The sequence below is a fragment of the Lissotriton vulgaris genome, chromosome 6 (assembly GCF_964263255.1).
Source record: "Lissotriton vulgaris chromosome 6, aLisVul1.2, whole genome shotgun sequence".
Classification (NCBI taxonomy): Eukaryota; Metazoa; Chordata; class Amphibia; order Caudata; family Salamandridae; genus Lissotriton; species Lissotriton vulgaris.
Genome location: NC_141694.1, coordinates 1232669817 through 1232686060, shown reverse-complemented (window position 1 = coordinate 1232686060; position 16244 = coordinate 1232669817). Strand labels below are relative to the sequence as shown.

The window sequence follows — 16244 nt, the reverse complement described above, 5'->3', positions numbered from 1 at the left end:
GTAACTTTAATGCATTTATGAAATTATTATCAAATCAAAAACATTGTGGATAAAACGTGTTTTTATGGCTTTTTAACATGAGCACTTATATATATATTTTTGTACTTTATATATTTTTGTACTAAATATATTTTTTCACTATTATATAGGAAATATATGTATTTTAAACTATCTTTATATCAATGTGTTAACCCATGTATTTATACAGTGATTTATCATGTTTGCCTTGTAAATACTGGAATAGAAAAACTATAACCTATTCTAACTATCGTCTTGCGAATCTAAGAAAAGATTTTCTTTATGTTTATTATTCACTGCATAGTCACGTGCAATGGTGCGGCTTTTTAACTGGTTTACATTTTGTTTGGCGTTGTCATGTGATCAAGCTACTTCGGTGGTGAAACGCGTAATGGCCGATTAAACGCGAAAGCATTTTGCACTAAACCTGGGTCTGTGTCTGCTTGCTGCGAAGCATTTCCTGGAGGCGGTGTTTAAGCAGTGATCCGAATATATATATCTATATATATCTATATATATCTATATATATCTTTTATTATCCCAATCCTGACTTGGCTTCGAAAAGAACAGGCACCGACTCCGTGGATGAAGATCAAAGGTTTTTATTACCCAATATAGACGATCAGACGTGTTTCGGCAGACAGGTCCGCCTTGTTCACTACATCAGATACACATATATATATATATATATATATATATATATATTTCCCAAACACAAGCCCACCAGCCGTTGCTTCTCTTTGCCGCGGGTGCTCACTCAGCGTATGGTGGAGTACGCGAACAATGCCACAACTACGATTCCTCCATGAGTGGAAACGTCCTCCAAAAGAGCAACCTCTAGAGCCTTTAGATGTTGTCAAACTTTATAATTTATTATATCGTTCCTGCAAAACAAATTATCGACAAACGTGTTTCGGCCTCTTCGCCTTCATCAGTGTCCTGATATATGTATATTTTATTTTATTTTTTTCCTACTGCCAATTGCCAGTAGGTAGTTGTAGTTAGAATGTAATTTCTATAGGAATAGCATTTATTGCTTTCCCAATAACTTTGGTGTCGTTTGACGAATCCTCGTGAAATTTTCAAAACTAATATGACACTCACTCCAGCTGTTGTCTTGAAAGTTTTTGGGTGATCCGTCAAGCACAGGCTGAGAAAAAGGGGGGTTCCAAAACACTTTATCACTATCATAATTCCTATAGGAACTTTAAACACAGCTATAGCCTGAACTGCTGAACCGAATTACACCAGATTTGGCAGGAAGGTAGATGTTTGTACAGGGAAGTGCCTTTAGTGATTTGTTGTACATTCATTCAGTATTTGCAGCGTTATTAACCAAAACCCAAATTTGTGTATATATATATTGAAGCGGTTCCTCCGAGGGTCCGACAGACCCTGTGCTCAAATCTGATTGGCTGCCAACACTTTAAACCAGGAAGTGTTGGCAGCCATCTTGGGACTGTGCTTTAGCAGAGCCCCCCAAAAACATTTAAAAAAAGAAAAGTGGGCAGGGTAGAAATACCCAGACCCCCTAGGCTTTTTGGGGTGGGGGGGGGGGGGGTCCCACACGGACCCCGTAATGCCAAAAAAGCATTTAAAAAAAGAAATTATGTGGAACCCGGGCTAGATCCGTGGCTCCCGCTGCAAGTTTTTTTAAAAACGAAGCATGGACTCCAGAGCTTCGCCTGTAATCGGCTCCTTGGTGGACCAGGTCCCCAGGGCATTTGCATAATAAAGAAGGGGGTGCAGCCCCCCCTAGAGCTTATTAATGCCCGAGGGACCACCACCTCCCCAGGACCACATTCCAAAGGCATATCAGGGGCCTCTTGGACTCCTCCCCAATGCCCCAGAGATTACCACCACCCCAGGGGTGAAGAATTGTTATTTTGAGGGCCTCTCGGACCCCGTCCCTGGGGACCACCACCTCCGCCGGCGCCATGATAAAGTTGTATTGGGGGGCCTTAGGGATCCCAGGGGCCCCGGGGAGGTGGCAGGCCCTACAAGAATAAAGGAGGAGGTAACCGTGCGCCCCTCCTGGAGCCATAGATTTCACTGGAAACTGCCATACCACAGGGCCGGCTCCTCCTATGTCCTGGGGTGCCCACCCCTGGGACATAGCTATTTGCTGTGGCTTTGTGGGAGCACCACAGCAAATGCTCCGCTTCCAACAACCAAGAGCATTAAAAATGCTCTTGCTTGCTGGAAGGGGAACATAATTGCTTTCACACAGAGGGAGCTGCCATTCCAGCATAATGTGTGTATATATACATGTAGTTGGTTACTCCTATTGTTCGATCCCCAGCCAAACCTTCTTAAAGCCTGTTTTTTAGTATAAGGAGGCGTGCACTCGCTCTGCATGACTATTGTTTAACAGTGCAGCTCACATCTGTATATCAGTCATGCCCCCTATTGCACCTTACGTGCACTCGTCCCATCGTGCCTTCTCCTTGTAGTGTTGGTATATTTTGGCTATTTGATCTCAGATAGGGAATGGTCTCAGTACCTTGTATAATGTTTGCTTTCATTCATTTTCATGCCTGTTTTCATTACAGCAATGTCAGTGAATCTACACACTTTACCTTTCCATCTCAGCTTTGCTTATGCTGGCTTTGAATTTTATTTCCCATCCATGGTCCCATTCCAATGTGTTGTGTATTTGTTAGCAAATTTTTTCAACATGCTGTAACGAGTATACAAATGGAAACTTTGCACTTATGTATTGCTTTTTTATAGACAGAAATCAAATAAACACGTTTTACCCTGATAAATAGTAATGGTATTTTATACAGAACAGAAAGGAGGTCAGCCAAACAGCTGATACAGAAGATACACTAACCCTGCTAGCACAGCTGGCCTACCCTATTTACAGTTCCCAGACACTTCTGTAAGTTTAAAAATGGTGTTAGGCCTGCTATGCCATGGCGATATTTAGACAGTCATCTTTTTTTTATTTTTAAGAGACGCATACAAAGTGGGAGGTTGTTTTAAAAAATCGTATCAACGTTTTTGCCACACTGGTATTTTTTTCTCCCAAAGTTTGGTAAAAAAACGACAGCGGCCATGTTGCCCTAAAGAGGGTGATGATGATGATTGTATTTATAAAGCACGAGCGACTACCCAGAAAGAGTGCCTGGGCACTAAAGAAACAGCGGTTTACTGAAAGAGCCAAGTTTTCAAAGCCCTATGAAACATACTGTGATTGGGCTTAGCTGGTAGGTATAAGGGAATAAATAGTGTTTCAAAGTTTAGGGACCAAATAGGAAAAAGCCCTTGCAGCTATGCAAGCCTAGTTAATGTGAGGAATTTCAAAAAATGGAAGGGCATCAGAGGATCTTAGAGGTCTGTTGGGAGGATCTCTCTTGTGCTTGGTATAGATTATCTCTGGACCTTGCTGGTAAAAGTCTCAATAAGCGAGCCATTTGCCAACAAGCATCACTCGCTTATCTAATGGAAGCCAGTGCCAGGCCTGAGTGACCTATTTATTGTTTGGCAGCTGGTCAACACTCTGACCGCCAAGTTCTGTATACGTTGTGTTGGAAATGGGTCAAGGTTCCAGCAGGATGGCCCAACTACAATGCACTGCACTAGTCCAGGCAGGAAGGAATAGTAGCCTAGACCACAATCTTACGACCCAGGCTTGACAACCATGGCAAGTGCCTTATGGAGCATTCTTAGATAGAAATAAACAAGACGTAGACACAGCATTGACTTGGTTTTCCAAAGGGAGCTCGTTGTTAGTAACAAAACCCATATTGAATATACTCGTGTTGGATGGGCTTTCTGATGCTATTTCTGCTTGCTGTCCAAGGGCTGTTGCGGTATTTCTGACTGTGGAGAAGACAGCAGGCATTGCATTCCCTCGCCTGGAAAGGAGTTGATAGAACCAATATGTTGGTAAACTGGGCACCCACCAAACCCCACTACTCTTCTCCTCTAAATAAGGCCCTTAGTTAAGAATATAAAGCTTAAAGAGATAGACAAAAGAAGCAGTAGAGGCCGGAAGGACTTGTCAAGCTCATAATGCCTACTTTGTACAGCCTAGAAAATGGCTTCATTTGCACTGTATCTTTCACCGTCTTTGGGTCAGATGACCCAGATCCACTGCAAAAGCATCGCTTCGGGAACACACATTACTTAATGTCAAATGCAGAAGATACACTAGAAAAGACATCACGTATAACTGTACTTTTCTTTTTTCAGCAGTTGAAGAGCCTGGCTCAGCGAAGATGTTCAGCCCCGTCAATTGTTTTCAGCAAAGCATTGAGCAAGCCCTGGTCATCAGGCAGGTAGGACGTGTTTGTTATATTTTTTTTTAGAATGGACTACCATTTTCAAATGAATATTATTGAATGGAGATTGTATGTCTATAACTGTATGAAGTGGTAGCTATTTTCCAGAGAGTTAAGTAAATCTAATGTAGCACCCAGACATTAAAATGCTGACTTTGAAATTAAAATATAACCACGCGAATGGTGGCTGTGACCACCAGGAGGTAACTATTCATTTGTTTTTTTTACCCAATGAACTAAAGGTTTGCCCACTAGTAGATGGTTTTGAAAGGGAGTAACTTTTGGGAACTGCAGTCCTTTAATACTCAGCTACAGTCACTGTCAACAAATGCACATGTTGAGAAAGGAGCCAACGAGAGCAAATATCAAGATCTTCAGAAACTGTAGCAAAGTAACTTCTGATGTGCCAAATGTTCCCAAACTTCTCAAGAATGGTCCTCGGACATCAGACCGCAGGTTCAAGTGGAGAAATGGGGGTTCCCCCACTTCCAGTCCAGACCAAAGACAAAAGAACAACTCCAGTTGGGCTTGCTTGTTTTCTTTCATGAAGAAGCAACTGCCTCTTTTCCTTGGATCTTAAACACTCTTTTTTCCCCAGAAAAGTAGATAAATAGTAGGCAGGCTTCCTCCACTTATATGCTGCAACATTTGTTCTTGTTGGTCCATGAGAGGTCAGCTATCATGAGCCTTAGAGTGGTGCTTTTGAGTCAGAGATTAAAGGGAAGGTGGGTGTCAAATACTCTTAATTTCTTCTCCAGACAGACAAGTAGAATGTCTTTCTGATGTCTTCTTAGAACCACATAATCAAAAGAGAATGGACACTTGTAACTACGTTACAGTAGATTAATTGGATCACCCTCTTAAACGCTATGTTTACTTTGCGGTTTATATCGTTTTTCCGCCCCACATATGCGTTATGGCATTATCATTGGGTGTCCTAGAACCAACAAGCAATTGCATTTGAGAGTGTAAACAGGGTTTTACTAAGGGTCACCTAGCAGTGTCTAGCATGAATCATTAAGCAAATCAGGTCAGATAACCCAAACATTCTCCTCTTTAATTTCTCAACTGGTTCCCAGCCCTGAAATACTGTAGAATTTACTGACTTGCAGTACATTGACTCCCTTGTTCTGCAGCCTTGGAAGATGGCAGAAGGAAGCCTTGTTCACATTTCATCGTCACCAATCAAAGAATCATGGCTCCTGTCTTACCTTGCGCTTCAAAGAAGGCCACTGTTGTGGCATCGTGTTTAATCCTACTTGGCAAACCATAAGTCAGTTAACCTTTATTGGCACTGGCCTTTGAATAGAGACAACCCTCTTCTTCTCTGACAGGGGGGAGTTGGAGCTCAGGAAGTCTTTTGTTGCTGGAAAGCCCCAGATCTGGGAAATTGTTCAACAGGATGGACACAAGTCAGCCAACATCAGGAACATCACAACAACGGAGTTGGGACATCGTCTAGGTTAATCTGACCATCTTCCCTGTTTAGAGCAGATAGGCTCTTTTTCATTTTATTCAGTTCAGGATCGCTATTGAAACTCTGGTGGTCTTAAACTGAAAAAAAATTAGTGTGACTCCCCACACCCAGGGTGTCAGGGTCATTAGTTTTTTTGTGTTTGAAAAACAAACTCATGCCTTGGTAGCTGGTTTTTTAAAACTAAATACAATTGCTGAGCGGCCATCTATTAAATGGCAGTTGTGCTGTAAACTTTTAGTTCTGTCAGAGGTGTGCTCATGGAGATCTTTGCAGGGCCGATCTAAAAATATGGTAGGCCGTATTCAAGCCACAGTGGCGGAGTTAATGACCTCCACTACCCTGATAGACTATATATGGACCACCCCCACTCCAATCCAAAACAATCTTTCGTACTCCAATCAGCCTCACTCCAATCCAAAACAATCTTACCCATTCCAATCCAAAACAATCCACCCCACTCCAAGCCGCCTCACACCAATCCAATCCACCTCACCCCATCCAATCCACCACACTTCAGGCCAATCCATTCCATCTCAATTCAATCACCCCAACCCAGTCAAATCCAATCTGCCCTCACCAATTCACCCCACCCTACCCCTCTTCAATCCACCCCACCTCAATCCAATCCATCTAAATTCAATCCACTCACCTAAATCCTGTTCACCATACCCCAATCCAGTCCACTTCAATCCAGTCCACCTCAATCCAATCCACCACACTGCAATACAATCTTCTCCCCTCCATTCCACACCACGCCAATCCAATTCACCCCACTCCAATTCATCGTACTCCATTCCTACCCACTCCATTCCACCCCACTCCATTCCACCCCACTCCAATCCACCTCACTCCAATCCACCCCACTCCAACGCACCCAACTCCAGCCCATCCCACCCCACCCACTCCAATCAACCCCATTTCATTCCATCACTCTCCAAGTCTAATATACTCCATCCAGTACATCCCACTCCAATCCACCCCGCTCCACTGCAGTCCAATCTACCCACTCTACTCCAGTTCACCCCACTCTACCTCAATCCAATCCACCCCACCCCAATCCAGTCCATCCCACTTAATCCAATCCATCCAGCCCACCACACTGTAATCCACCCCACTGCACTCCAATCCAATCCAGTCCACCCCACTCCAATCCAATCCACCCCACTCCAAATTACACCCTCCAGTCCAGCCCAAGCCATCCCCTCGGCTCCACTCTAATTTACCCCACTCCATACCACCATACTCCAATCCAATCTACCCCCAAAAAATACAATCCACCCAATCCTATCCACCTCACCCCATTTCAATCCACTCCACCCCACCCCACTCCAATCCAGCCCACCCCTCTAATCCACCCCACTCCACTCAATCCAACCTAAACTACCCCAGTCCAATACACACCACCCCCCTCTGCACTCTATGACACTGCAGCTCTACGACTCTCTCTGCCACTGGACCACTGAACTCTCCTCAACTCTACAACACTCTATTCCCCCACTCCACTCTATGACACTCCATCCAACAAATCCAATCTATGACAATTTCCCTCCCCACTCCACTCTAGGACACTAACGTTTAGCCATGCTGAACAGCAGCCACACTGGTTTACAATATGGCAAAAACACATTGGCAAAGACAGTAGCTCTTGTATAGGCGACACCTGTTGGCTTTGCCAATGCTTATTATTTGATCTAATTGTATATGATTATTTCCCCTGACTAATCCAATGTTTTATGTTTTGGAGCCAATTCACAAAGGTGTGTAAAAGTATATAAAAGACCGCTACAGGTGTACTGCTTTACACACTCCGAAATTACTTTGCGAACAGTCCCCCTCGAATCTGCAACAGCTTTGGATCAACCTAGGAGTTTGACTGCATACAGATCATAATAACCAAAACCCTGAGCACATATTTGATAATATTACATTTCAAGTATACAATATAATGCACAAATCTTTTTCGTAGTCTTTATTTTCGTTAGTTTGCCCAGTCAACACTTGTTTCGTCGTATAGGGAGTTCCCAACGACTTCTTCAGGGATACAGTATTACAATAAATAACTGGTTGTAGTGTGTATCCAACACACACATTCCTTGAGTATCAGTGACTTTTATGCTTAATAACATCAACATCAAAACTGTGAATTCATGGTGAGGAGTGAAAACCCAAAATTCATTGTATAAACCAGCCTGTCAAGCACAGCCGCCAGTATTTCATCAGCAATTACATCATTCTATAAACATAAAGTCAATTAGACTGTTGTGATATCAATGTTTATAATAATTTGATCCATGTGGGACGTAGTGCAGTTCTGCAGAAACTTTAAAGTGTATACTTGGTCCCCTTCCCTGTGGGTTATATCACCAATCTTATTCTTGTGCATATGAAAAATATCACTGCATCGGTATGCAGCATACCTTTTTTCCTTTTCCTAAAGGTCAGAATTCACATAAATAATACAATGGCACATATCAGCACATGAACCCAGTCCAATGTAGAAGATTATGTTTTCACATACAATGCCACTTCTCTGTTTCTCATACCTCAACACCGGTTCTACTTCCGTCCCGGTAAATCTTCATCAAACTCCCCACATAAGTAAAGATCTGTATATCAATAATATATCATATCAGTGTTTCATCCCTGCTTTGGCACTATCTCATTAATCATTAATCATAAAACTATTATGATATGATGCTGTAAGGTTCTCACCCTTGTAAATTGTTGGTGCATATTCCACAATATACTTGGTCATTCTTCACTATTATCAATTCTAGAAATCCAATCAGTAATCTATACTTTAATTTTCCTCCTACAACGAGGCAATCGTCAGCGTGTACGGTCAAAAACATGGGCCCCTTAAAAGCTATCAAAAAATGCGGGCCTACAAGCGAGTACAATTCTCTAAACTTCTTCCCGGCATGCGATCCCACGCCGTGTGCTGTCCGATGTAGTGGAAGCAGATCCTCTGCATTGACCAACGATATAAAGGCCCACCTTGGACCTAGACCCAGTACAGTGAAACACCTCCTCAACACAGGCGCCATCTTAGAAGAGTATCCAACTATATTTACCGCATTGCTGTAAATTACTCTAATGGTGAGATGCTAAGTATCCACAAGAAATTCTTATTGTTGAACAACGTTCAATGACAGATGCATTACCAGAAATAATTGCCATATTGGACAAGGTGTAATTTGTAAGTTTTTTTAAAACACTGCTATTCTGTGTAATCCCGCTATTCTGGGTAAGCAACCTATTGAAAGATAGTGCCATCATATATTTACCGCCAATTTGTCTACTATTATGAATAAATATGTGACAGGTGTATGTATGCACATGAATTACGTCAATGGTAATCCTAAAGTAAATCTGTGAAGGATCTCAATATCATATTATATAGTTTGCTCACATGCAAGAATCCTAAATTACAGGTGTATATAAATCTGCCAACGGCGATCATATCGATAATGAATTGAATCCCTGTACATGATTAGTGCTCATCATAACATATATGAAATAATATGATTGACCACAAAAATCTATGTACAAACATGTAACCTTCAATGGCTCCCATAGTTAGAGTAACAATGCCATTCAGTTTTATCAAATCAGAAGGCATCACGTCCCACTCAGCTACATCCTATTCCTCAACTTGTTTAATATGTGAATATTTTTGCACAGTTCATAATGTTGGAACATTTGGGATGTTTTGTGTCTCAAAGTTAATACCCTGTTTGCATATCATTATATGAATCTACAGAATCATTACGGGACCAGATAAAATTCATACATCAAATTTCTTGTGTACACTATCATCCCAGAAAATATTGTAGTTCCTGGTCTGTATTGAGACCCTCCTGCACAGCTCTAAGACGTATTATCCAAGTAGCCTCTTTGCATCTCAAATTCAGTTCTCTATTGCCCCCTCTGGGGTCCAGTACAACATGATCCATACCGAAGAAGGTGATGTGTTTATGTTGGCCCTGCACCTTACATTCCATCACATGTGTAGCCATCGGATATCTCATATCCTGGTGTTTTAGAATTATGATGTGTTCACTTATCCATTCTTTGAGTGTTTTATAGTGCTTCCTACATATATGCACTTGCATTTACACTCTAAAATGTACACCACATATTTCATGTTGTAATTGATATTGAATTGTATATCACAAGTCCTTCCGTCAGACCCCTTAAAAAAATGTCTCTTATCACTAGCCCATCTGCATACCCCACAATTACCATATTTGCAGATTCCAAATGTGTGTTGCTTTAGCCAATGTGATGTCTGTCTAGACCTATGATAGCTAGGGCTTGATTGTGATTTTAATTTCTTACCCCGTCTATATGTAATGCTGGGTCTCTCCAAGTTGAATTCCTCCAATGTTTTATCTGACTGTAAATTCTCCCAATGTTTACACATGCTACTCATTAGCACCTTTGATATTCCATTGTAATCTGTTATTAGTCTTGTCTTCTCAGTCACATCCCTTTTAGTATGTCTATCTTTCAGAGTATCTGTTCTTTCGATTTTAAGAATCTTACGTTCCGCTGTCCTGATAGTCCGTGTGTCAAAACCCCTCGCAATAAAGCGTGATTTCATATTTTCCATGCATATTGAAAAATCCCCATCAGTACTGTAATTTCACCTTGCCCTGGTTAATTCTCCAAAAGGAATGGCCTGAATTTAATGTTTGGAATGTACACAGCTCACATGTTGTAAAGCATTACATGATGAAGGTTTACGATGAAGTCTGCTCTGTATTTAATTGTCCTGAATAAATAACTCCACATCCAGAAATACTATGTCAGTCATGCTGTATAGGGGAGTGAACTTAATACCCATGTCATTGGTGATAAGGTAATCACAAAATAGTTTCAATTTATCCATAGGTCCTGACCAGATCATGATGCAATCCTCTATGAATCTTCCCCAATGTATAATAGAATCACACCAATCAGTGCCCCTTGGGCCCCAGATCCACTCCTTCTCAAGCCTTCCCATGAAGAGATTGGCATCGGAAGGTGAAAATCTGGAGCCCATGGCCACTCCTTGTTTCAGTCTTTACCAATCCTAAACAAATAAAAACATGTTGTTATTCAGAATTATGTCAGTCACGGTTATCAACATCTCAATATGCTCCCACTGTGTAGATGCCGCTTCACCAATTGTATTCCGAAATGATTCCCTGTTCCCACACTACATCTGCCAGGAGACTGAGAATGTGTTTTGTGTCTTTATTGTAAGAAAAGGAAGGTTGCGAACAAGCGGTTGTGGAAATAAATCAACATATTGGGATAACTTCTCAGTGGGCCCTCCAATGCTGGATATAATGGGTCTACCTGGTAGAAAGGGCATGTTTTTATGTACTTTGGGTAAAGTGTATATATAGGGAAATCGTGGTCTCACCACCTTTAAGTACATGTATTCATCATTGTCAATTAAACAACTGTCATACCATGATTTGAAATGCCCATTTATCTTATTCATCAGTTGCCAAACCAGATTACCACCCATTTTCTCATAACATGCTATATCAGACAACTGTGTTAAAATTTCTTGTTCATATTCATTCAAGTTCCTAAGTACTATATTTTCACCCTTGTCCGCTTCTTAGATAGTAATATCCCTCACTTGTTTCAACTGTCCCAGCACTAGTATTTCTCCCTTAGTCAAATTGTCCTTGAATCTGGATTTGTGTATCAATTGCCTGTCATTATATTTGTTCAGATCACTTATTACTAATCTGTGGAATATGTCAATAGTATTACCACTGGGTAAGAAAGGGGTCCATTTTGTCATTTTCTTTAACCCACTGTAAATGGTAAGGTCTGTGTTAATATTTAGATCCCAAAAAGTAATTTCCTATTTATGGGATCATGTTGTAAATCCGTGATGGATAATGACAATTCTGAGCCATGTACGTCTTGTATAGTCAATGCATCAGTCACACACTCCGATGACTTAGTCTGCTGTACTTTATTCATCATGGTGTTCAATTTGAAGAATTTCTTAAGTTTCAAATGTCTAACAAATTTAAACACATCAACTTTAAGTCTACAGAAATCACCTTCCTCCCTAGGACAAAAGCCCATCCCCGTCTAAAGTCACCTTGTCTGCCGAGAGAGCTTTGTTTGATAGGTTGATAACCTCCACTCCACCATCCTGAGTAGTGCTCAGTTCCTCTTCTCCCAGGATCTGAGCTTCATTCCTCTCCTTTCTTCCTCCAGTCACTCCTCTCTTCCACTCTGTTTTTTTGTATTTTTTATTTGTCTCGGTTGTTCCCTGTTCCCTATTTTTATCCTTCTTACCTCTCTTAAAAAAAAGTTTTTCTGTGAGACCCTGTCCAGATCTACCAATCCAGTTTCTACTTCCCTGTCACTGGTGAATAGGGTATTCAAAGATGTTGAACTAGAGTTAACAGAGGCACCCCCTGTGTGGTGTTTCTCTGTTCCCTCGCATCCCTAGCAATCATGTTGTCATATTTTTGGGCGAATGTAAAAATTTTACCCTCCTTGTAATCTATTTCATCCCTTTTTAATTTCGGAGCCTTCCTTTGTTTAATTTCCTCCTGGTGTTTCTGAATTATCTCATTTAAGATCACATAGTTCTTTTCTGTGGCTACCTTCAGATTCATATTTCTAATCTCTGATTCTAAAGTCTCAATCTCTGCATGCAGATTAGTCGCTTTTCTTTCTGCATTCTCAATAAGAATCCCCATAAATTTCTCAGAATTTGAGATTAGTTCTTTTTCCCACAGTAACAAGAGATCTTGTGAAGTTCGTCATATGTGGGAATAATTTGTGATCTTAGGCCTCTCAGAATTCTGTTTAGTCTCATATATTGTTTTAGTGTGGCCCCCTTCCACCACTTCTAATTTCCATTATTCTTTAGTCTTTCCAACCGTTTAAATTTGTCTCTTAGACCTTCTCTACGTTGTTGGTTCCCAATCTGCAGTGATATGCCTACCGTGTTACCTCTTGCTAGAATATTGATAATTCTTTCGCTAGTTTGTCTCTATGCATTTAAGGAGGTAGGGTGATTCCTCCTTCTCTTGGAGCACAACAATATAGAGTATTGTCCAAGCCTGTGCCAAGTGAGCGCCAGAATTCAACCTAGTAGATCACCCTATTTTGACTAGACTTGCATACAGAACAAACAGTCCTGAGTAAAAAAATCTGTCACTGTGAAACACGCCTACCAATGTCTGTGTTTAGTGATTTCTGCCTCCTCCCCCTCCAAAGGGGAACGGAAACTAAATGAGCTGTACATTTATGCTGATTAGTTTAGTCATCACATATCTGGGGGCTTCTGGCGGCTCTGTGGTCAGCCTGCCAGTGAAAAGAGGCTTACAGTGGTAATTAGTAGGAGGGCACTTAACAGTAACAGACCTAGAGTGGGCAGAGCAGAAAAGGTTAGGAGAGAGCACAAGCCTGTGTGTGTGTGCTCGCGCATGTGAGGGGGGGGGGGATGCTAATAATGGGAAACATGAGAGGTAAAAGAAGGGGTCAGTGCTCACTGGAAGCAAACAACTGACTGTTTATATTCCAGATAAATGGTTCTAATAACTTAAGAAATCCTCCAGCTCTTGCAGAACCTATTTACGAAGTGTTTTTAAAAAAAGATGATCAACTTTTATACGTTTTCAGTTGGTATATTTCGAATTCAGAACAAGCATATATTTCCTTCTGTACACCCGCCTGACTTTAGTATCCCAAGTCAAAAAGGAAGATCATCCTGGAGCCGTTCTGAAGTCATCCGATGACGTCAGCCAGGCTATTCCTGCAATTATCTGGGGAAATCATCCCAAGTCATCCTGAAGTATGCCTACAGGGAGGAATATTTAAATTAGATGAGTGTAGAGTCATCAGAGAAACTACTCCAGGATTAGTTCCAGATTACTTCGGTGAAAAACATGTGAGTAGCTTGTATTACTGCAAGATAATTCCAGGATTAGTCTGGATTACTCCAGGATGAATTCCCGATTACTTCAGTGGAAAACATGTGATGATCTTATATTACTGCAGGATGATCTCATGATGATTTCAGGATTAGGCTGGATTATTCCAGGACGATCCTAGGAATATTTCAGAATGGGGCTGTAATATTACAGAATGATTTGTGGTGACTTATGAATGAGAATGTGTCACTCAAGGATGATCCCAGGATAACTTTATAACGGGACTGCACGAGTCAACAATTACTTCTTAATGGAGATGTATTATCAGAGGATAGGTTCTGGCCATGTTACTGCATGGTTATTTCAAGATGAGGATGTATTAATCTGCGGGACCTGTCACTGTGCGCAGGCCGGTCTGCGGGACCTGTCACTGTGTGCATACGCTGTGAGCCTGTGCCGGAACTCACTGCTCTTGCGTACCTTTCACCCGAGTCCGGTAGGAGCAGTCTTCAGGGAGGAAGGAGCCTACGGTCCGCCGAGGGCAGAGAGTTGCTGAACAGGATTGGCAGAAAGCAAAGTTAAAAGTCCTGAAGAAGCCCATGTTTGGGCAAAACGCGTTGGCTGGTTCTATCACACGAAGCACATCTGAAAATAAAAAGACCAGAAACGTTTATTTGCAAATGCCTTTAATTGACGTGTTCATGTGTACTTAATTGCCTATGTCTATATATTGCCTCTCATCCAATCAATTTATGTAGTCAGAGCATCTTAAGAGTTACTGAGTGATACCATTACTAATCAGTGTTAAGAAGCTTAGAGGTGGGGCGTGGCTTGAGGCGTCAAGATGGCGGTCGCACTCTAAGAGTGCTCCGGACCCCCTCCGTCATCCGCCTCGCATCGGCCAACTTTCTCCAGCCATCGATACCCCAGAGTCCCGGGATCGCATCCTGAACCCTACCTGCATCGCCTTGATCCTTTTGGGGACCTGCCTGAAGCCTGTGCCGTCCTCGCCCGCCCTCTGCTCTGGGCGGCCTTCATCTCCCAAAATGGCGGCTTCCTAGGCCTGGCCTCGCGGCCGGGAGCCCAGGCTGATATCGTCCGCCCTGCCCCCCCCTGCAGCCCTCTCGGCGGCAGACTGGGTGTGTGGACTGCCCTTCTGCCCCCGGGCCGGTGGAGGAGTGTAGGCCGGCTCTGGAGTGAGGTGGAGGCACGTGGGGAGGGGAGCGGCGCACACGGCCCCCTCAGCGATGGAGACACCCGGTGGAGAGTGCGGCTGGGCGGCGCTGGGCGTGGCGTCTCCTGATCGCCGAGCCGTGTCCGGACCTGGGCTGGCCCGGGAATATGGGCCCGAGCCTAGCCGCCTTGGGACCCTGGTGCGATCGCTGAGACCCGGGTGACGGGGCCGACGGAGTGGTTGTGGAGAGGCCTGAAACCGGAGACGTCCGGCGCTGTAGTTGGTGGAGGTGAGGAGGAGAGGGTTTTGATGTGTGGGCCCCCGATCCCCTGAACCCCTCAGCGGCTGTGTCGGGCTGCGGCGACGCGGGCTGGTGGGGCTGCGGCTGTGGCCGAAAGCAGGCTACAATGTTGTGGAACTGACAGGCTGGTCGGACTGCCCTGGGACCTGGCCTGGCTCTGGGTCCGGCGTAGGCCCCGCATCGGGCATCAATATCTGCCCCTGCTGGAGCGCTCCTCCCCTTCTCTCTGACCTGCAGTAACTCTTCGCGTCCCCCGTTGCCTAGGGGGTGCGGGGGATACGGGTGTTGAGAGACCCGCGACGGGGGGAGGTAGCTGGCCCGGGACGTTTCTTACGGCAGTGGAGGCATTCGGCTGCTGGCGGCAGGGACTGTAATAACATGGCCCATCTTCCTTGCCTGTCTTGGGGCCAGGGAGACGAAGTGCCCGACTCTGGGGGCCCGGCAAGCTTCCTGGTCCGCCTTGACCCCGCGGTCTGGAAGGCCCTTCTTCATCCAGTAGCTGCGGGCCGTGGGGTGCACTATGGCTGGGGGAGGGGCAGATTGGCTGCTGTGTCGGGTGGCGCACGTGTGTGCCTGTCCCCCCCTTCCTCTCCCTTGGAGGCCTAGGACCTTACGGTTGCGGCCTGTGGGAGGCCCTGGGGCAGTGAACCCACCGGGGCCACCCCGAGGGCCGCCATTGCCACGTGGAGTGGGGTTGCCTTGAAAGCGGCCGCCCCCCTTCGCTGTAGGGGAGTGGGAGGAGGATAAGCCACCATACCGGGTGGCAGGGGGTTGCGACGGCGGCACCGGTGCGTTCCCCCCCTCAAATACCTTCACCTGCCTCTTTGGGACCATGGGAAGAAACCGCGCTGTTCAGGCCACGACCTCCTTCACCCAAACAAGAATGGACCAATACACCAAGCCTGATCGCGACCCTGCCGTCGGGTCCGCGGCCTCGCCTGGGGCGGCCGGAGGCGACCTCTCCGCTGTCCTGCAGGCGATCAGTGCCTCACAGGCCTCGGTGGAAACCAAGATCATGGAGGTGCGGGTCGATGTGGCACTGATCCGATAAGACCTTCGTAATGCCATGGCCCGCATTACA

At 44.1% G+C, this 16244-nt stretch overlaps 1 protein-coding gene across 2 annotated transcripts in view; it reads left to right on the top strand.

The window, feature by feature from the left end:
* The window catches only part of TAGAP (T cell activation RhoGTPase activating protein), a 462232-nt gene that overhangs the window by 210708 nt on the left and 235280 nt on the right, over positions 1-16244 (top strand). Inside the window, exon 2 of one of the 2 annotated variants that reach the window (XM_086927328.1) lies at positions 4219-4304. In XM_086927328.1, the coding sequence (XP_086783454.1) occupies positions 4219-4304 (86 nt within the window). The remainder of the gene's footprint in view (positions 1-4218; positions 4305-16244) is intronic. The other variant, XM_086927329.1, reaches the window with a different exon arrangement.